We start from the raw sequence: 22,373 nt of genomic DNA on the forward strand, positions 1-22,373 counted from the left end.
TTAGAAAGTACATGAAACTTAGAAAAGTTGCATTGGTACTTGCCTGCCCTGGAATCGAACCCTCACCCTCATACTCGAGAGGTTGGTTCTTTACCCACTAGGCCACCGCGACTCTACACATTACACATTCCTTTCTTTAACATAACATATTCCTTTCTTTCTCCACAGAGGTGGGCCAAACTCCCGCCGGAAACCAGCCCTTCCTCAAGAAGGCGGTGGACGTGTTCTTCCCCGCGGAAGCTCAGAACGACTTCCCCGTCGCCATGCAAGTTTCCCCGAAGTATGATGTCATTTACCTGATCACCAAATACGGATACATACACATGTACGATATCGAAACTGGAACGTGCATCTACATGAACCGTATTTCCTCTGATACGATTTTCGTGACCGCTCCTCATGAGACTACGGGAGGAATTATTGGTGAGTTTTGACTGGTTTTTACTGGTTTGCTTCTGTTGTTTCAATCACAGTTTTTGTAGCGATAAGGTTGCTTGATGTGACATTGAGAGATCTTATAGAGCTGCGGGATTGTTCGAAAGAGTTCCCGCGGCCCTGGAACAAAAGGGCTGAAGAAGGAACATGATGGGCTTTTGTCAGTAAGAGTCTGACACTCCATCACGCTGCACCCACAGCGGATGCTGTCATTTGATGATTTCTCATTTGCTATGTTCAAAGAAAAGTTAAACAACCTTCTTCAATGCCTTTCACACTCGAAACACAATGACCGTCGACAGATGCTTTTTCAAAATATAAATAGTCATATAATTTGTATAAATTAGATTAGATGATATTTGGTGTCGTTGTGGAAACAGGGATGGCCGATGAAGTCATAATTTCCCTTCTGATAATACAGATGTTATCAATTGTGTTGCTGTCACTAATTTTATTTTAATCACAGCAGTCTAGCATTACACACGATAATGAGCATTAATATGTGATCATCAAGTATATATGTATTTTTAAATATGTACAAAATAATGTTTCAATTAGAATTATTTAACTGTTTTTTTTGATGACATAAAAGACTGACTACTTTCATAATAATAGGAAGTAAGAAATTATGAGGTTTGGACCTCAATGTAAAATTAACCTCAAAAAGTACATAATTACTACTATTAATGCCCAAGATAGATAGCAACACACATTATAGTGAAATTTATAAATAACCCAGACATAAAAGCCAGTATTTAAAATGAGGTTGAATGTCATAAGGTTATCATAAAATGCTCAGCGTCTGGCGTCTAGGATAATAACAAAACATACGAGCAAATAACACGTATATAAATGTTTATTTACTTAGTTATATTGATGATTCATATCGTAATAGCGTTGTGTATTTTCCAATAGCCAGTAGCCAGTTATTATCAGTAGAAAATATGCTATGATTTATCTGAAAATGTGTTCGAGCTTAGCACGCAACTTAGTCCAGTTCATTTGCTCACTAGATATAGAAATGAGACATCACTAATATAAGCTTAAGTCAAAATACGTCTCGAACAAGCAAATTAACAGACACGTAGGTCGTGCATGAAATCCGCTAATAGTATGTAATAATATAGCCTTTGTCATCTGGTGATAGTGTAGCTTCCCAACCCAATACCGAAATAATTTTAAAATTTGTTACGTAGTTTGAGAGCTTTACACAAATTAAAAATGATTTACTCTTTATAGTATGAGTGCAGATTTCATGACGATGCCAGCCTATTAACCCTCATAAGAAACAGGGCATACAAAGGATTTCTAATCCTCTTGACCAGCTAATTCCATGTCCATCACCGAGACCAGTTGACGCATCCTCTTTCTCATACAGTTAGCATAGATTTTATTTAATACTTTATAACCTGCCCTTTTCTTCCCAGGTGTAAACCGCAAAGGCCAGGTCCTCTCAGTGACCGTAGAAGAGGACTCCATAGTTCCCTACATCAACACGGTGCTGCAGAACCCTGAGCTAGCTTTGAGGTTGGCTGTGCGCAACAACCTGGCTGGAGCCGAGGAGTTATTCGTCAGGAAGTTCAACATGCTGTTCACTAACGGACAGTATGGGGAGGCTGCTAAGGTATGTGGTAGATGTTCTTTTGTTCAGGTGGTATAATTATAATACAGGGCTTACAGCATGTCTCCTGACTTAAGCCCAAGTTCACTGATGTCAACTTTCTGACTTCAAAACGATTGATGACTATGAGTTCTCACGGACGTTTAAGTTGTCTGTGTAAATGGGCTTAATTGTGGTGGATAGTCTTTTGTCAAAGTGGTATCTTTTTAATACAGGACATACTAGACTGAGCTGGGATTGTAACTGTTTTGGTCCCTATTATAGAATTAAAAAAATATTATAAGCATCTCTGCGGATGTCTAAGGGTCAATTCCCACTGAAAGAGCAGCGGCCGGCAGCGGCCGTAAGAGCACGGACAATGTAAGAGCGCGGCGCCGCGCTCGCGCTCAATCACTTGCATTTATGGCCGCTGCCGGCCGCTGCTCTTTCAGTGGGGATTGACCCTAATAGATGTCCACATTTCCATGTTCATTTTACTGACGCAAATCAAATATCTTCCCTCGGGAGTTAAGTACCGAACGATCGAGCTTGTAAAAAATATAAAATACATGTGAACAATAAAATTCTATGAACATAAGTACTCATACGGTTATGTATGTAAGCGTATGATGACTAATATAATAACTAGTAGTTACGCCATGCTTGGGGGCGGTGCGATCGATGCGGTGACGTCCACAACACCTGTTCATTAAGCCAACGATAATTATATAAAAATATAACGAACTTTTTGTGTCACTTAAGCTTGGGTTTCCTAGGAAAGCGGTGCCGTCATATAGCGGCCGTAATAAAGCGGTGAATGACGTCACTAGAACGTTGTCTATGTAAACAAAATGGGGCGGTTTCCTGGAGAGCAGTAACAGACACCGTAACTTCAAAAAGCGGTGCCGCCATTTGCATGACGGCCGTCTTGACGGTGTCAGATAGTTTGGTGAACGTTTTATTGAAAGCGGTGAAGCTTTTTCAATACGTATCTGTGTTTTTTTTTTCGGAACAACGTCAAAAATTTGTTACAACTCTTGGAGCAGCGAGGACGACGAAGTTTTAATAGATTTCGTTCGTAACCACGAAGCAATATATAATATAAAAAGTAAAGATTATAGAAAAAGTCAACTAAAACAGAATTGGTGTCGTGAAATTTGAGAAATATTAAATAAAACAGGTTAGTAAGTATGATACAACTAACAAAAAGTTTATGACGGTGTGTTAAAACGGCCGTGGAACTTTCCACATGTCATCACCGTAAAGACGACCGTCTATTTGCGCCCGTAATATTACGGCCGCTATATGACGGCACCGCTTTCCTAGGAAACCAAAGCTTTAGAGGATTTCTAGTCTGTCTCCTAAAAAAGTATGAAGTGAGAAAAGAGGTTTTAATTTCCGAAATTCCGTTTATGTTCAAATGTTTTCACTAAATAATTTACTACTTAATTATTTGATATCAACTACACACATACAAATATTTTGCTTTATTTACGGTGAATTGCTCAAAAAAAATAGTTTGGTTATCGTTATAGTTTAATGGTGTAAGTCACCTTTAGTTTTGCTGTGCGGTATTTATAGCCGGTGTATCGGTATGGGAACAATACACCATGACGAACATACCCCATACTATACGATCGATGGTGTGACGTCATCGTCACCTGTCCACATACACCGACCATCGGTTCCGCATCACAGAACTCCCGTACTATAAGCATGGGGTGCTTTTGTTTACAAATGTAGAGTAGAATACGTTATACACAAATACGCGTAATAGTTTTTTTGAATAAAACAAAGCATAATACGACAGAAAAATTTAGGTGATTATATTAAATGATGATAGTGGGATTATGGTTACGAAAATCTAAGATCTCAATTCTGCAATTGGTTCACTATAGCATACTGCTAACTACTTTGAAACTTTGAAAATTCATAGTAAACAGCTGTTCTAAGAAAGCTGACATTTATGTATTTTATGTAGCTTCCCCGTGCAATTGATATTTACCAATTATTTATTATTAAAGTCCATATTTCTTCCTACTAGGTAGCAGCAATGGCACCCCGAGGCATCCTGCGTACTCCTCAAACCATCCAGCGCTTCCAGCAAGTGCCGACCCAACCTGGTCAGACCTCACCTCTGCTGCAGTACTTCGGTATCTTGCTGGATCAAGCGCAGCTCAACAAGTTCGAGTCGCTTGAGCTGTGCCGGCCTGTGTTGCTGCAAGGTGAGATACTATTAGTACTTCTTGGAATAGTTTAAAAAATATAAAAAGAAATATATCCTTTCTATATAATAGTAAATGCGAAAGTAACTAGCTGTCTGATTTCACGCCAAAAAATAGTCTAGAGTCTGAGAAGGAGATTTTTATCCAAGTGCGAAGACTCGGGACGCGGGAAATAGCGAGTTCGTAATGAAAGCTGACCAATCTGTGTTGCTGTGTTTAGAAACATTGGAAAAGGAGTGGAAGCTATTATACAATATGTTGGTTCCACGTTTAAAGGGCCGTATTTACAGCTACGCTTAAGGTGTAGAACAAAATTCATTTGGGTATAGCATTTTACATTACAGGCTTTGTGGTTATTTGCTCACTAAATTGTGCTCTTTGAAATTTCGAAATAAAATGAAGTAGGTCATCTCTACTATCGCATCCAATACACAAACTACATAGTGTTTAATCATTATCAGGCCGCAAGCAACTCCTAGAGAAATGGCTGAAGGAAGAAAAGCTAGAATGCTCCGAAGAGCTTGGAGACCTCGTGAAGCAGGTGGACCCGACCCTCGCTCTCTCCGTGTACCTTCGCGCTAATGTAGCTTCCAAGGTCATCCAGTGCTTCGCCGAGACTGGCCAGTTCCAGAAGATTGTGCTCTATGCTAAGAAGGTGGGTTACCTAAAGTATAAAAAAAACTAAATTAGTTGATTCAGAATGCTCGGGACTTCGTTACAAAAGTGCTTTCAATCTTCCACAATCAAATATTACTGTGTCTTCATATGAATAAATTATGTATTACTTAAAGTTAGTTGCCTCTATTGTTAAAAAAACTACAAATCATTGCCATTTCTTCCTTCGTCGTCATATTTTATTTCACTGATACATATTCTTTATTCCCAGGTTGGCTACACTCCCGACTACATCTACCTTCTCCGTTCCGTAATGAGAACGAACCCTGAACAGGGAGCAGGGTTCGCCGGCATGCTGGTGGCTGAAGAGCCTCCCCTAGCTGACATTAACCAGATCGTTGATGTGTTCATGGAACAGAACATGGTGCAGCAATGTACTGCCTTCTTGTTGGATGCTCTGAAGAATAATAGGCCAGAGGAAGGACCGTTGCAGACTAGGTGAGTGGAAATGTTCTGGAATGTTGGTTATTTCAGGGGGAGTTAATAAAGAAAGGGGTTTTTTGATTGAATATCTATTGGTCTGTACAAGTTGTGGTAATTGTGGCCTCTTTTATTGGCGTAATGTAAATCTCATCAATAGATGTTTTATCTCACGAATGCGGGTAATTCATACTTGTATGTGTATATTCCACATATGCACATTAGTTGTGTATATGTAAGCTCCGGAACGCTGTATAGTGGCTAAGTGCTTGTATGGCTCACCCGCTTTCGTATAATAAAAAAACTACGAGGACTACGAAACTGTTCGAGAGAAAGCTTGAAGACTCAAAGAATAATACCTATGCTTTTTTTATGAATTCATATTTAAAGTTGATCCTTATTTTGCGGGTGGAACTGGAGGAAATTATTCTATAACATATATTTTTCCCGCAGGTTATTAGAAATGAACCTGATGTCGGCGCCTCAGGTAGCGGACGCGATCCTCGGTAACGCGATGTTCACGCACTACGACCGCGCCCACGTGGCGCAGCTCTGCGAGAAAGCTGGTCTGCTGCAGCGAGCGTTAGAGCATTACACCGACTTGTATGATATTAAGAGGGCTGTGGTTAGTATAAAAATGTTATAAAAGATATTATATTCACATATAATGGGCCTATTTTTGTGGCTAGACTCTCCTAAAGCTACATTACATAGAGGAAAGCCAAGTGTGTTTAAGATTATTAGTAATTTTGATTGATTGATCGATTGAAGTCTGCTCATATATAAAAAAAAATGAAACGAAATCTTCTGACTCGATAATATATATATAATAACCAAAATACTACCCAAATGTGTTTTGTAACGTTATTTGCACTGACAAGAAATTACATCAAAATGGGCCCTAAAATGTCTGTTATGTCCACTTTTACACACATACAAAAACATACACCTACTAACGTGTTCATCTCCACAGGTACACACCCACCTCCTGCCAGCGGACTGGCTGGTGACCTACTTCGGCAGCCTGTCCGTGGAAGACTCTCTCGAATGCCTGAAAGCCATGTTGCAAGCCAACATCCGTCAGAATCTGCAAATCTGCGTGCAAATAGCCACTAAATACCATGAACAGCTGACTACCAAGTCTCTCATAGAACTGTTTGAAAGCTTCAAGACTTATGAGGGCTTGTTCTACTTCTTGGGCTCGATTGTCAACTTTAGCCAAGATCCTGAAGTTCATTTCAAGTATATTCAGGTTGGTTATATTTTAAGTCTTTTTTTTTTTTCAATTTTTTAAAGCCATCCATCCAGCTTCATGAGATGTGAACTTCAGAGTACATATACAGAGTGTGTCGTTCATAATCACATTAAATCCTATCACATATAATTTACGATATTCTATGGCGAATTGTAAAAAAAATAACCTAATCCATTCAGTGGTTTAAACACAGGAGCCATTTTTCGTTTTTATAATTTACAACATCATGTGTAAAGCAGAGATAAAGTTAGGAGTATCGAATGTTTTGCTCAGTTGACAGCTGTCAGTTTTCAAGGGAGAATTTCAGTTGTTTGTAATGACTGACTTTTTTTATATGGTGTTCTAATTTTCGCACATTTTTATTCTATTAACTTTGTTTGAAAAAATCATTTTATTTTTAATTTTTACGTATATTTCTTTTTTATTTCTGTTAATCGACATATATTAACCAGTATATAAACGCATTTCATTTAATGTGATTATGAACGACACACCCGATATAATAATATTATAAACGGCCTTGTCTCAAACGTACGTTGTTATTTGTTGTAACATGCCCAAGACAGGATGCTACTTAAAAATTGATTCCACTATTCATATAAACACAATAACAATATATTATGATCAAAACAAGGTATATATATATTTTTTAAGGACATAAAATGTCTCTTTTTTTCATATCTGTAGCTTAATTAATCTTTCTTCTCTCCTAGGCGGCTTGCAAGACCGGTCAGATCAAGGAAGTGGAGCGCATCTGTCGGGAATCGAACTGCTACAACGCGGAACGAGTCAAGAACTTCCTCAAAGAAGCCAAGCTGCCCGACCAGCTGCCTCTCATCATCGTCTGTGACCGCTTCGACTTTGTGCACGACCTAGTACTGTACCTGTACAGGAACAGCCTGCAGAAGTACATTGAGATCTACGTGCAGAAGGTGGGGTCTTATAGAATAATGTTCAACAAGGCAATAGCTAAATTGTACTTATATTTATTGAAAGAAGTATAGACGTAGGGCGAAGCGTGATAAAGAACGATCTCAGTATAATAACTAAGTGGCGTCGGTCATATACTCACTATATAGTATAAAACAAAGTCGCTTTTATGTCCCTTTGTATGCTTAAATTTTCAAAACTACGCAACCGATTTTCATGCGGTTTTTTTTATTACATAGAGTGATTAAAGAGGAAGGTTTATATGTACAATAACATCCATTAAATAGTGGAGAATGTTTAGTATCAGTTTTGCATCCGTGCGAAGTCTGATAATATGCTTGGCACATTAGTGAAGTCCACAGGGAAATAAAAAGATTTTGAATAGTAGTTTCTATATCAGCAATACTTATACCAAATATAATTACCTAAATTTTTAGATGAAGACCTTCCTACATTTTGAAAACGACGAAAACAATTTTCATCATTTTCTAATTTATTTCCCATCTCAGGTGAACCCATCCCGTCTGCCAGTGGTAGTGGGAGGTCTGTTGGACGTGGACTGTGCTGAGGACATCATCAAGAACCTGATCCTTGTGGTCCGAGGACAGTTCTCCACTGATGAACTGGTTGCTGAGGTTGAGAAGAGGAACAGGTAATTTTGATGAAACATGTACTAAAGTTTTGTAAAAATATTCTCATTTGTGATTGGAAATGAACAATTTAATGGCTCTACAACACAGTTCTTCTTATTATCGAGTGAGCTGCATGTTTTACCTAACAACAACACACTGAATTCCATTTTATCAGTAATTTTAATAAACATTTGTTTTTGCATTGTCAATGTGGTTGATATATTTTTTAAATAATCATACAGACTTTGGTATCTGTTAGTGATTTTGGTAGTTGCAGCCTTCAAAATCCATTGTCTTCATATCCAAAATTAACAACATTGAACATTGACAATAATAGGGTTGTTTCCAATTTTCGGAAATCTATTTAGATAGCTTCTATATAATTTTAAGATCACCCTCTCTTTCATTTTTCGTCTCAAATCTTTTTATTTTTTATGTATTACATGTTTTTCTATTTGTCTTAAAATATTGCTCAGAAAACGCTAGATCACGTGACTGTGACGTCAACGTTCTCTATTCATTCCTTTACATTTTAAAGCACATCTAACGAGAAAAAACTAACATACCAAGTAATGGATTTCTTAATTTTAATAATGTATTTTTATAAAATAGCTACAAAACTATAATATTTTATACATATAGATTATTTTTATACATTTGCACAAAAATAAAATACCTCAAATGTTTTGAGTTGTGTACGCGGAAAAATGAAATTGTGCAAAGAAACGTAAAGTTTGTGTTTATTTATATTGAGGTTATGTTTGTGTCCGCGTTCGAAAAGATTTGATGCTTTTTCAAAAAACTTAAATTAAATGAATGTCTACAAGGTTTGTGTTGTGCGAGACTGTGGAAATACGACCATTAGTGCTCTAAATAAACTGTTCATCCACGTACCGCTGAATAAAAATCTTAGTTATTGGCAAAGAATAGGGTATTTTAGTCTACATGAGAAAAAAATTAAAAGTGTATTACAATGATTGTTTAGACGAAAAGCAATCGGGAAATGTTAGTTTCACTTCGTAAGGTACATAAATATATTTTTATTGCAGTTTAAAGTTTTTAGGTTTTTTTATCTGTCTTTGAACACTACGAAATGTCGCCGCCATGCTAATGACGTCATTACGGTAGTAAACAAAAGTGTATAACCTCTAAATATTATCCACATTTCCCAAAGTATTGATTCTTGAAGTAGTTAACCTATCATTAAAGAGTATATTTCATTAGATAGGTAATGTTAATACAGTTACTTACATCAAAGTGATCTTCACAAAAGTATAAACGAGATTTATCTGATAACAGTCCGGGATCTCGTCTCGCAACTTTTAACCAAGTGTTTCTCATATTTATATCCACTGGTACTTGAATCCATAATTTGTCTGGTGTTTTTACACTAGTGTTCTCACATTCAGAAACAACACACCAACGATACGGAGCATAATTACTCATTATTAAAATTTTCAATACATATCAAAATATGTATTACTGACAGCTGTAGTTTGTTTACTAACGTAATGACGTCATGACCAAAAAACAATCATGGCGTCCGTTGTATGTCGCGTTTTCGCGAAATACGCGCGAAATTTGAAATTATGATAAAACAATTAATTTATATTCGTACATAACGTGAGAAAAAAAAATATTTTTAATTTTTTAGAGATATATTAAGACTAAAGAATTTATTTAAGATATATTTCAAAAATGCATGTAATACCCTATTGAGCGACCATAAAAGAGTCTACTCTTGGCAGATTGGAACTATCAGCTTTCATAAATCCTTTCTCCATAATTCTTTAGCAGTTGTATCACTTAAATGCAATTAACACACAGAACTTCACAGACGCAAATAAACAAAACATTAATTCTGAGGTTATTTCGATATATCTGTCACTGTCAAATACTTGTCACTGTCAAATATAGAAAGGATGACGTCATCGGTCTCTTCTCGTCGTTTTTAATGGCGTGACGTCACAGGCTCAAAATTAAAATTTTATAAATTAATTAAAAAATATATGGTCAGTTATAAATAATATAGCTTATCGTGTTTCTAGTTTTGTGAACTTTCGTTGCATTTATTTAATTTTAACTAAATGAATACTAGGAAACAACCCTATTATTTTCTTAAAATCCATCATAGTTTATTATAATCACTCACACCTACTTCCATATAAACTAAAGCAGATAGGCACAAAAAACAACTAAAATTATACCTTATTTCTTCTCTCCCCAGACTGAAGCTGCTCCTCCCGTGGTTGGAGACTCGCGTGCACGAGGGCAGCACTGAACCCGCTACCCACAACGCTTTGGCCAAGATCTACATCGACTCCAACAACAACCCTGAACGTTTCCTTAAGGAGAACCAATGGTGAGTTGACCTGATTTATGCCAAAAGTAATGACGTCAAGAGCCAATAAGTTTGGTGAGAAGAATGCCAGGTTATCTGTTTTTTTGGTTGGGAATATGCATCAAGTTCTAAAAGAATGGGTTTTAAAAAAAAAAAATTAAGCACAGTACAGATTACTTCGCTTTAAGTTTGGTAAATGAAGTACATAAATAAATATTGAATAATGATTTGAGATATTTCACAATTGAAACCTATGTGAAGTGATCGGGAGTAGATGATATTATTTAATTTATTTATCCCTTTAATTCATTCATTAAGGCCCATATCAAAATAAACAATGCTATATATATGTATAAAAACTTGAACATACTAGAAATATGTAACACATATTTTTTAAACTAATTTACACGACGTGTCGGCGTCGTAATGATAAAATGCTATCGGGGCATCGTTGGTAAAATCTCACGCATCTTTCAGCTGAAAGTTTCCATTGCCTTCGGACGAGAAGTATATCGGTTATCTCATCCCCAGGTACGACTCCCGCGTGGTGGGGCGCTACTGCGAGAAGCGCGACCCGCACCTGGCGTGCGTGGCGTACGAGCGCGGCCAGTGCGACCGCGAGCTCATCGCCGTGTGCAACGACAACTCGCTGTTCAAGACGCAGGCGCGCTACCTCGTGCGGCGCCGCGACCCCGACCTGTGGCTCGACGTGCTGGCCGAGGCCAACCCCTTCAAGCGACAGCTCATCGACCAGGTGTGTGGAAAAAACTTATTTATCTGACTATGCTGAAAATCAGCAGGTTGAAAAAATCTGAACAATATGTAACTTCGTCTAGAATGTAAACTCACTGCCCGAGTCTGTGTTTCCCAATAACTACAATCTCGGAGTCTTCGAGCCCAGAATAAATGAGTTTCTTCTAGGCAAGCGTACTATCTTCTCCCACAACATCGCTTACCATTAGAAGATATATTTATCAAAATCGTACTTTAAATTTAATAAAACAATTAATTGTATCATTATGATAAAGCATAAATTATTGATATTTTACAGTCTTTTTTATGATGTTTGATTTATAGGTAGGTTTTAATTCCTGAAATAATGAGCAAGATCTAATTCTACCAATGCCTATTCCAGGTTGTCCAAACTGCTCTCTCAGAGACCCAAGACCCGGAAGACATCTCGGTGACGGTGAAGGCGTTCATGACGGCCGACCTGCCCAACGAGCTGATCGAGCTGCTGGAGAAGATTGTGCTCGACAACTCCGTGTTCTCCGACCACAGGAATCTGCAGAACTTGCTTATACTTACTGGTGTGTAGCGAGTCTACTTTCATAAATTATTTTTAAAATGGTGTTACATTTCATAGTTGAATTATTTTTTATGTGGTCAATCTTGTGGAAGGTTTGTTAGAATATCTTTGTCAGTGTAAAAAAGAGGCCATGTAATAATTCCATCAGTGTATCTTACCAGTTCTTCTCCAAGGGGCCCAATTCTTAAAACTGTGCATTTCATGTATGTACATAATATTCTTTCTCATAAATAATTTGTAGGATATGGTCACGATAAAATGGTCAATCACGTTGACATTTGATATCGCTTTTGAAGAGTAGGCTATGAGACAGTCGGCTACGTCTGTCGTCTTTCCAAGCATCCAGTTGACGTCAATTTTATTGTAAAACTAGCTGATCCCGCGAACTCCGGATCGTTTAAACCTTCCCTGGACCTCTACAAACATTTTAAAACTAAAATAAGTTAAATCAGTCCAGCTATTCTCGAGTTTTAGTGAGACTAACGAACAGCAATTCATTTTTATATATAAGATTTAGCCATTCAACTTTGAACCTTATCCCCCAGCAATAAAGGCGGACCGCAGCCGCGTGATGGAGTACATCAACCGTCTGGACAACTATGATGCCCCGGATATTGCGAACATTGCCATCAACAACGAACTCTATGAAGAGGCCTTCGCTATCTTCAAGAAGTTTGATGTTAACACTTCCGCTATTCAGGTCAGTTGAACATTTCAATTAAATAGGAATATTTTAATATGAAATATTTTGTTGAGTATAAAAAACTAAGAAAGAAATGGCATTTGTTACTAAATATCCAGGTAAATGAATAGGTATTAGTTTTATCCAAGAATTTGTAGGAGTACATAATTTCTTTGAGAAATGAAATTGGGTGTTTTTTGTTGGGTACTTTAGCGACTTATAATCGTGACAGGAAAGGGTAAATAAATAAAAAGACAGCCTGAAGTTGATAAGTTAATTAAATAATTTAAGGCATATAAACACTTAACACAGGTTAGTGTTTCTTACCCCACCCGCCAAACAGCGGTTATTAATGCTCTTTTCTTCTCCTTATAAGAAGAAGCCTGTACGTTGCAGTAAAAAAAAAAGGCTGATGATGACCTCAAAATCTCCGAAAGGAAGACAATATTTCCGAAAAATTACATCATATCTCTATTTTATCACCCTAAAACTAACCTATAACAATTCTCTAATCTTCCAGGTGTTAATCGAACAAGTGAAAGACCTGGAACGCGCATACGAGTTTGCTGAACGCTGTAACGAGCCCGGCGTCTGGTCGCAACTGGCCAAGGCTCAACTGCAACAAGGATTGGTCAAAGAAGCCATCGACTCCTACATCAAGGCTGATGATCCTTCGGCGTACATGGATGTGGTCGCCACAGCCACCAACAGGGAGTCCTGGGAAGATCTAGTCCGTTATCTACAGGTTAGTAATGAGTTTTGAAAGGTTTTTCAGGGTCTGGAGAAATTGAGATATTGAAAGAGGATTAGATATAAAATTATTTACTCAATAAGTCTCGATGTCGATAAATTGCTTTCTAGCTAGAACGTAAAAATGATGTAATACTTACAGTATTATTCAAGTTCCAGTAATGAGCACAGACAACTTGGTCTGCAAAAAAAATCTTTGAGTAATCTGTTTGATGTATGTCCAAATTCACTGACGACGTAAACATCAGTTTACTGTGATTTATCACATTATTTTTAAGAGAAACTAATGTAAATGCTGTTGCTGAAAATGTGACCTAATCTCAATCCAGCTTACTGAATCGTAACCTCTTTTCTGCCAACACTGTCTAACATAACATTAAAACTAATCACATTTCCCCTCAACAGATGGCTCGCAAGAAGGCCCGCGAATCCTACATAGAATCAGAACTGATCTACGCCTACGCCCGCACCGGCCGTCTCGCTGATCTCGAAGAGTTCATCTCGGGCCCCAACCATGCCGACATACAGAAGATCGGAGACCGATGCTTCGATGACAAGATGTTCAATGCTGCTAAACTGCTCTATAATAATGTCAGCAATTTTGCGAGATTGGCTATCACGCTTGTGCATTTGAAGGAGTTCCAGGGTGAGTGGGATTATGTGAATGAAATACTAAAATATATAAAATAGATAAGTGTAACGTCAGGTACAGTGAGTTATCATCAGTCATATCTCATTTGTCTGTCAAGTGTTCGAAAAGTTTGTTCACCAAAAAGTTTGCCTCAAACAGTTATGTACTTACTGTGGTTTCAGCCATGTATAAAACCAGTAGTCTAGGTGCGTTTTTTTAAATATAATAAATGTTTCCTCTTTACTATTTGAGTAAAGATATAGATGGAATACCATAATACCACTCGATAATATTTATATTTTAGACCGTATAATAAAGTACATATATTTTGTTCCCACAGGTGCGGTGGACAGTGCACGCAAGGCTAACTCGACCCGCACTTGGAAGGAAGTGTGCTTCGCGTGTGTGGACGCCGGCGAGTTCCGACTCGCGCAAATGTGCGGGCTACACATCGTTGTACACGCTGACGAGCTAGAAGACCTCATTAATTATTATCAGGTAATGTTATAAGACATTCAGTTTGCATAAAAAAATTAAATATTTTTAAATCATCTGTCAGCGTTGCCATTCAGGTAAGCCGACCATTGGCTCGGTTCTTAAGGGATTTGATCTTGCGGGCTTTGATTACTTTGATTCTGGGGTCAAGCGGAAATATCTTGTTGTTTTGAGAAATTCAGAAAGTTGCAGAGAACCAGGCATTTTGCGGTATTAAACCCACTCGTATGTATTTGGATAACTAAGACCAATTCTGAAGTCCGGTGGATTTGAGGAAACTCGTAATATCTACTAGGCTACGAAATCTACAACGAATTTATCTAACATTGTTTTTATTTCTCCACAGGACCGCGGCCACTTCGACGAGCTCATCAGCTTGCTAGAAGCAGCTTTAGGCTTGGAGCGAGCCCACATGGGCATGTTCACGGAGCTGGCCATCCTCTACTCCAAGTACAAGCCCGCCAAGATGCGGGAGCATCTCGAGCTCTTCTGGTCACGTGTCAATATTCCTAAGGTGAGTTTGTGGAGCCTTCTTGAAGTCAATTGGGTGATCGGCATTTCCTTGTGTAGCTGCTGAAAAAAGGAAATGGAAAAAAAAGTAGGATCATTGATCGCAATTTTATCATGGCGAATTGGCGATGTGTATTTTTAAATGCCTTTTTTATTAAAATACCTATCATTCCTATTAGGACTCCTATTTGGGTGCTATGTTTACAGCATATACATACATATAAAGGAAATTAACGAGGTTGAGGTATAATAATTTTCTTCATATACTTTAATTGATGTTTACTACCGTGTCATCAATAGGCTCCGAAATGGTCAAAAAATTGAATAGACTCAATAACATGAAACATCCTATATGCTATTGTGCTGAATAGATCTTTCTTTTTGACCTCTATTAACTTTTTTATATATGCAAATAATATTTGTATTAATTTATTTGTAATAGGTAAATTGTTACCTCTCCACAGGTTCTCCGCGCGGCCGAGCAAGCGCACCTGTGGTCGGAGCTGGTGTTCCTGTACGACAAGTACGAGGAGTACGACAACGCCGCCCTCACCATGATGCAGCACCCCACCGAGGCCTGGCGCGAGGGACACTTCAAGGATATTATTACTAAAGTAAGACAAATACCAAATATACTTGTAATAGAGTCCAAGGCCGGTTTCGGCCACGGCGGCTGTTTTCATGTAAGGAGATTAGCCAACTACGCAGGACATATTATAGTGCACACAAGCATTTGCGCAGACACAGGTGCAATCACTATTCCTTCACTCTCTGCTTGCGATGGGACGGTAATCCGACACCGGAGAGAGATCAGGCGCAGGACCGACATTCACGTGCTCGCACGGGTGTATCAATCATCAACTTCCATACTACGAGCTGCTTTGTGAGAGTTTCTAAAACCCACAAAGCTATTTCGGCCTGACCCGGGAATCAACCCGAGATCTCGTGAACAGCAGTCGTTCTTGCGACCTATGTACTAGGAATAGAGACGATATTTCTTCCTCATTTGCGGAAAAAACTTACAACAAAGAAAGTTCAATCAGTCAATCGCTGGCTGTAAACGTAAAGTTTCTGCGCGTAATTGTGTCGTAGAGTCTGTACCTTATTTTTTATTATTTCGTGCAAATTATATGTTACTAGCTTCCGCCCGCGGCTTTGCCCGCGTCGAGTTCGGTTATATCGCGTTTCCAAGAGAACTCTTCATATGTCCGGGATAAAAACTATCCTATGTTCTTTCTCGAGGTCGACTCTATCTCTGTACCAAGTTTTATTAAAATCAGTTCAGTGGTTTGGACGTGAAAGCGAGACAGACAGAGTTACTTTAGCATTTATAATATTAGTAGGAATTCCACAGGGGCTTTTACTCATTCATATTTAACCTTCTTAAATTGCCTGCAGGTAGCAAACATGGAACTGTACTACAAAGCGATTCAATTCTACCTGGACTACAAGCCTCTTCTGCTGAACGATCTGCTCCTAGTCCTGGCTCCCCGCATGGACCACACTCGAGCAGTCACCTTCTTCACCAAGGCTGGACATCTGCAGCTCGTGAAGGCTTACCTGAGATCCGTCCAGAGCTTGAACAACAAGGCTGTTAATGAAGCTCTCAACTCCTTGCTTATTGATGAAGAGGATTATCAGGTGAGTGTCTACCGATTTAGTTACCCAGGCTTTAGAAAAAATGTGAGTTTTAATATGTTAAATCCTGATTGATATTCCTTCGGCTGTGGTAGAAACAGCTAAAGGAGTAATTTATTGATTTCAAAGAAATGATCTTGTAATGTTAACCAGGTTTCTTAAAGTTGACATTTCGGTAAAGAAAATCACAGTTGACATCAAATACCTTTCTGAAATTAGATATTGGACTCCTTGTGCGTTCGTTCGTACAGGTATTGTAGAGCAGCTGTTCCCAAATGGGGTTCCGCGGAACCCTGAGGTTCCGTGACAGGCCCTCAGGGGTTCCGTGGAAAATTCAAGATTTCCATATGGTAAATCGTTTCACTTTTGACAATATTAAATTATTATTAATTTTCAATTAAATTGTTTTAAATATTGCATTCCAAAATTCCATTTAGGCACCATGTAGGTGGGTACCACTCGGGAGTGTAAGTACGAGTTCGCGACAAGTAGCGGGGGAAGGCCACGGCAGCAGATAATTTAATTCCGTTTTTTACAAATTGTAGATTAACTTAATACCTCCAGGTCTTCGGCAATCGGCAAAAGTAGGTAGCGAGTCGGCCAAAAACCACCGCATTTTTAGGGCTTATTTCATCCCCAGGATTATACGTTTTCATACATTTGACAGGACGTGAAATGACACGGCATACGAGTATTTCTAGTTTGCTATTTTTACCATGAATCAAAGTGTGACATTATTTCCAATTTTTGCACCTCCACGAATCCGAAAATTTCGCGCTCGCTTCGCTCGCGACTCCATGTTACGTGTGATGCTTTTATGTTCGTTTAATTGCTCAAGTATCCAACACCGAAAAAATTACGCGCTCTTCCGTCGAGGTTTCCTTTGATGTTTATTTTTTATTCCTCTGGTTCAGAAAAAGCAATAGCGCTTTCTTCGCTAGCTACTCATTCATTTGCATTTCCTTTTTTGTGTGGATATTGTACTTTTTGAGACCTTATTAATTTACAGTGGTTTTGTTTATTTTGTGTAGGTACTTAAACTAAAAAAAATTCGCGCTCGCTTCGCTCGCGATACCGGCTACCACAGGGTGCTTGGAACTTCTTCTTTTAGTTAAAAAAATCGCGCTCGCACCTGTACAAACCCAATCTATTTTTTTTTGCGTTTACTTTGTCAGTCTTCAAACTGAAAACTATTCACATAATACACAAAGTCAAGGGCGGCTAAATTGTTTTCTGGCCCGTGTGGCCATGCTACGCCCGAGTATAATGAATATGTCTCTAACCATATAACCATTTGGTGCGCTACCACGCGCCACGAGCCGTACCTAAGTGTATATACGTCTTTAATTTACTTCTTAAGCTAAGGTTCCGCCGAAAAATGGTAAGACGAAAAGGGTTCCGAAGCCAAAAGAATTCGGGAACCGCTGTTGTAGAGAAACTTTTTAGCCACTATCGTCTTCACAATAGTCAATGAAAAAACAATATTAATATGGAGACAATACTTCTAAGTGAGACATGAAGTAACTAAGTCAGAAATGCAAAGTTATTTTCGCGCGAGCTATAATTTCTAGTTTGTAGCTTATAATTGTATAATGATTTGGAATTTAGAATGAATGTTTGTGTATCAGGGCTTACGGACATCGATAGACGCGTTCGACAACTTCGACACGATCGCGCTGGCGCAGCAACTGGAGAAACACGAGCTCACCGAGTTCAGGAGAATCGCCGCTTACTTATACAAAGGTTTGTAAATACTGCTTGTCTAACTTATATTATAACAGGGGTTTTGTTATAAAGAGAAGTCATGAAGAATGGTTTCTATACTTGCTAAAAGGTTTTTGATATTTAGTTTCAGATTCCCTAACAATTTTAACAATAATTCAAGACTACATATTATTACTACTACTGTTTCTTCTCAAGTCAGTTCATAAGTGTGTAATCAAATACTTGACTACTATTAAATCTCCTTCTAATATGGTGAAGTAACATTGTGAGGTTCCTTTGGTTAAGTTCTATACCAGGGCTGTTCTATACATTCTTAAATTCATTATCAAATAACATCAGCGAAATGGGTAGAATTTTTATGAGTGTGTTGCACTATGATCTAAATATTCTACATCTCGCTGATTCTTTCATTTTGTGGCAACTGTGTATGTGTAGCCATAGAAGTTTCTTACTTGTATGATATTCGCAGGCAACAACAGATGGAAGCAGAGCGTGGAGCTATGCAAGAAGGACGCGCTGTACGCGGACGCCATGGAGTACGCGGCCGAGTCGCGCTCCGCCGACGTGGCGGAGGAGCTGCTCAACTGGTTCCTCGAGCGAGACAACTACGAGTGCTTCTCTGCTTGTCTCTACCAGGTAATCATACATACATTACCTCCATCCTTCTAGCCGATTATCGGTTACGGCGGCTGTTCTAATGTAACCAGGTGATCACACATACATAAATACTGATGATCCTCGCGGCTGGCGAGCTGGCGACTGTTCTCATGTAAGGAGGTCAGCCAACTGCGCAAGACAATATTATAGTGCACAAGCATTTTCTTGGACACAGGTGCACTCACTATTCCTTCACTCTCATAGCACGAAGGGACGGCAATCCGACACGGATTTTGATGATCTTCAATGTGGTTCACATACCAAAAAAACCTTTTTTCCCAGTATGGAAGAAAGTTTTCTCGTATTCTCCTCATATATTCAATATATTTTATTTCCAGTGTTACGACCTGCTGAAACCTGACGTGGTCATCGAGTTAGCGTGGAGACATAACATCATGGACTTTGCCATGCCCTTCCTTATTCAGGTAAACTTCATTTTCGTTTATACAAACTACATACAATTACAGTGGAGTGTTGTCAAAATATTTCTCGCTTTATTTACCAAAAAAGTGGCAGCTAAATGTTTGTATAAGCCACCATATTACACGGTAGTCGTAAGCTTTTCTTTTGCTGCCAGTAGAGAAAAACATGAATTATTTTGTTCCATATTGTAGACGGTCCGCGAGCTGACGACGAAGGTGGAGAAGCTCGAGGAGGCGGACGCCAAGCGCAGCACCGAGAGCGCCGAGCACGAAGCCAAGCCCGCCATGATCATGGAGCCACAGCTCATGCTTACCGCCGGTACGTTATACACATTTTGTTCTACAATGTTCAACTGCTTATAGTCTGTTCTCAATTACGTTATGTTGGGGTCGACTTTCAGTTGAATAGGCTGCAACTGAGCGACAGTGTTTTATATAGAGAGACTGTCTAATGATCTCATTAATCAGTTACCGGGGTAACACGATACCCTTACGAAGGATTCGTTTTTAGGCTTTTGGCTTCTGAATACCTACTCTTTGTAGTGAATGGGCCCAAAAGATGTGCAAAATTACATAATTTCACATGCTAACTCGATAACATAGGTGGTCGTCCATACAAGGAGGATCATCGATTGTCCCGTGCAGCTATTACTTAATTTTTTTCAAAAGTATTAACTACTATTTTGTTTTATGTATGCACACATTTTCTATAACTACCTTTATCCCGCAGGACCATCAATGCCGTACGTGCCGGCGGGAGTAGGTGCGCAGGCGTCGCCCTACGCGTACGCGGCGCAGGCGCCCTCGCCCGCGCCCTACCACGGCTACGGCATGTAGGGGGGCTCCTCCGCGCGGTACTGTCGCCACCGCTGAGCTCACCCAGCCACCCGGGGTGATCACTGACTGATGTCACTTGCGAACAAGGGTGTAGGCTCTATGTTATTCCTCAATGAGACGTTATCACCTCGTGTGTCTGCGTGGGTGTCAGGTCGCGATGCGGCCGCGCGAGGCAGCAGTCCCCGGCAGAAGAGCCGCTCTATGCGCTCGCGACCGCCGCCGCCGGCTTCGCGTAGGACTTATGAACTAGCCTAAGTTTTCTACTCAAAGTGCCGGGTATTTTTCTATACGCCGAGGCCTAACGTTATAGTGTTTCCTTTGCGTCCCCCCACTGTAAAAAAAGTATTATGTCAAGACGGTCGGAAGTGCATAGAGTATAAATTAAAATGTTACGCGTAGTTTAGCCGACGGGCCGATACGTCAAATGAATATTGTTAGCCTGTACAAATTATATTAATATATTTGATTGCTAAATAGCTCTCATTACAACAAAGTGCTTTATTTTTTAATCATGAGAGTTATATAGATATCGTGGAAATTGTCGCTTGCGATTAATATTAACATTGTTTAGAGCGGTCACTTCAACATTAATATGTTAACACGATTACTAATCGAATATTAAATGTTCAGCAATCTTGTACCTTTTTAGTAGGGTTGTAACGAGTTGCCTGTCTCTTGTTACTCAAAACTGTCTATAATACATTAGCTAGTTATTTATAAAGACATTTCTGTTGATTCATCGTTGTTATCGATGAAGCTATCTCATCTGTGTATTTGAAATACTCTGTTTTACAACGCTCGTTACAACTCTATGTGTAAAATTAGATAAAGTAATATTGTAAAATACTTGGTGTACTTGAATAGTTGCTGTTGTCACGGATGTAGACCGAGAGTAGTGTGACATGAAGGTGCTTACAAACGTGTTGGTGGCACACCCACGCATATTATGGCTCGATCAATACTCGAAACTGTCCGGATTGTTGGTCGGCCTCGCTAATTATTCAGTAACTAGGGTGTGAAGTCAAGACGTCTATAGGTATCTACCGCCACTAGGTGCATACGACATGTAATATACGTATATGTACATAGTGGACTACGATGACACCACAGATAATTAAATTTATTAAAAAAATATTCAACATTTGAAATTAGCGATTAGTGTCAAATCTTTATCATTAACATTATTTTTTTTATTTACGTTATTAATCATTATTAGAATCACCTGTTTTTTGTTAGAAAAAAATTATGGGATATGGAATCTATGCATTCGACTGAACAGTTTATTTTACATGACTCAGTTATGTCGTGCAATAATTTCGGAATATACACCTCTACAGTAATTGTGATCAGATATTTTACATCAAAATATAATAGTATTGTTATATGTATATAATGATTTTGATTCATATGAGCCAGTTGAAATTAACTGAAATATTATAGAGACCGGTTTCCGAGTTACTCTACAGTAAATTAAATATTTTTTAGATATGTTTAGGTTTACTTTAGGCGGAATTAGTGGTACGAAGTTCTTTTGTGTAATGTTTGAACGTGTGAGTTTGGAGTACACGCGTGATGCTTCAGTTTGCGTTGTCGTCGAGACATGATGATGCCTTCACTAGATCGTTAAGTCATTTCCCCGGCTACAGGCACCGGGACACATACACTTTATCATTTGTAGAGAATATTTTTATGTATAAGCGGTGCCCGAGCCAAGTAGCATTGGCCACATGTTGTTACGCCGGTAACATTGCGAGTTGCAATTCAAATATAATCATTGATGTTAAATGATTCATTCAAATCATTCCTATCATTAACAATCTACGATCGATAAGCTAGTATCGGTAATAAAATTGTTATAGTTCGTTTTCACTTTCTTTCGTAATAAAACAAATTTTATTAACTTAAAGAAAGAAAGTTCATTGTTTTATTATTAGCATTGTATTTATTCATGTATGATACTGTTTCCCTGAATTTTATTATTGTAAGATTATATTATATGAATAAATGAAACCGGATTTGATTTGAATATCCCTGTTCCAACCATAAAATGTCACTGAATGCTGAAACACCAGAAATAGTATTTTAGCAATTTTATACAGAGAGCTTTTAAACGAAAAAATACAAGTCTCTTCGAAGCAAAAGTTAGTATGTATCACAGATGCTGAACACTATGAAATTCTCTGTCAAGCAAAAATACCGAATGG

General features: G+C 38.6%; 1 protein-coding gene across 2 annotated transcripts in view; it reads left to right on the plus strand.

Moving 5' to 3' along the window:
- The window catches only part of LOC124639697 (clathrin heavy chain), a 44,106-nt gene extending 21,927 nt beyond the window's left edge, over positions 1-22,179 (plus strand). For both annotated transcript variants that reach the window (XM_047177146.1, XM_047177147.1), the window contains exons 6-29: positions 169-423; positions 1,863-2,059; positions 4,080-4,260; positions 4,722-4,915; positions 5,147-5,373; positions 5,809-5,980; positions 6,329-6,607; positions 7,324-7,542; positions 8,050-8,192; positions 10,400-10,534; positions 11,045-11,267; positions 11,649-11,823; positions 12,368-12,522; positions 13,025-13,249; positions 13,660-13,900; positions 14,226-14,383; positions 14,727-14,894; positions 15,355-15,504; positions 16,289-16,531; positions 18,157-18,271; positions 18,723-18,889; positions 19,249-19,335; positions 19,525-19,651; positions 20,063-22,179. In XM_047177146.1, coding sequence (XP_047033102.1) covers positions 169-423; positions 1,863-2,059; positions 4,080-4,260; positions 4,722-4,915; positions 5,147-5,373; positions 5,809-5,980; positions 6,329-6,607; positions 7,324-7,542; positions 8,050-8,192; positions 10,400-10,534; positions 11,045-11,267; positions 11,649-11,823; positions 12,368-12,522; positions 13,025-13,249; positions 13,660-13,900; positions 14,226-14,383; positions 14,727-14,894; positions 15,355-15,504; positions 16,289-16,531; positions 18,157-18,271; positions 18,723-18,889; positions 19,249-19,335; positions 19,525-19,651; positions 20,063-20,169 — 4,343 coding nt within the window. In that variant the 3' untranslated portion in view covers positions 20,170-22,179. The remainder of the gene's footprint in view (positions 1-168; positions 424-1,862; positions 2,060-4,079; positions 4,261-4,721; positions 4,916-5,146; positions 5,374-5,808; positions 5,981-6,328; positions 6,608-7,323; positions 7,543-8,049; positions 8,193-10,399; positions 10,535-11,044; positions 11,268-11,648; positions 11,824-12,367; positions 12,523-13,024; positions 13,250-13,659; positions 13,901-14,225; positions 14,384-14,726; positions 14,895-15,354; positions 15,505-16,288; positions 16,532-18,156; positions 18,272-18,722; positions 18,890-19,248; positions 19,336-19,524; positions 19,652-20,062) is intronic.
- The last annotated feature ends 194 nt before the right edge of the window (positions 22,180-22,373 follow it).

The sequence above is a fragment of the Helicoverpa zea genome, chromosome 19, assembly GCF_022581195.2.
Source record: "Helicoverpa zea isolate HzStark_Cry1AcR chromosome 19, ilHelZeax1.1, whole genome shotgun sequence".
Classification (NCBI taxonomy): domain Eukaryota; kingdom Metazoa; phylum Arthropoda; class Insecta; order Lepidoptera; family Noctuidae; genus Helicoverpa; species Helicoverpa zea.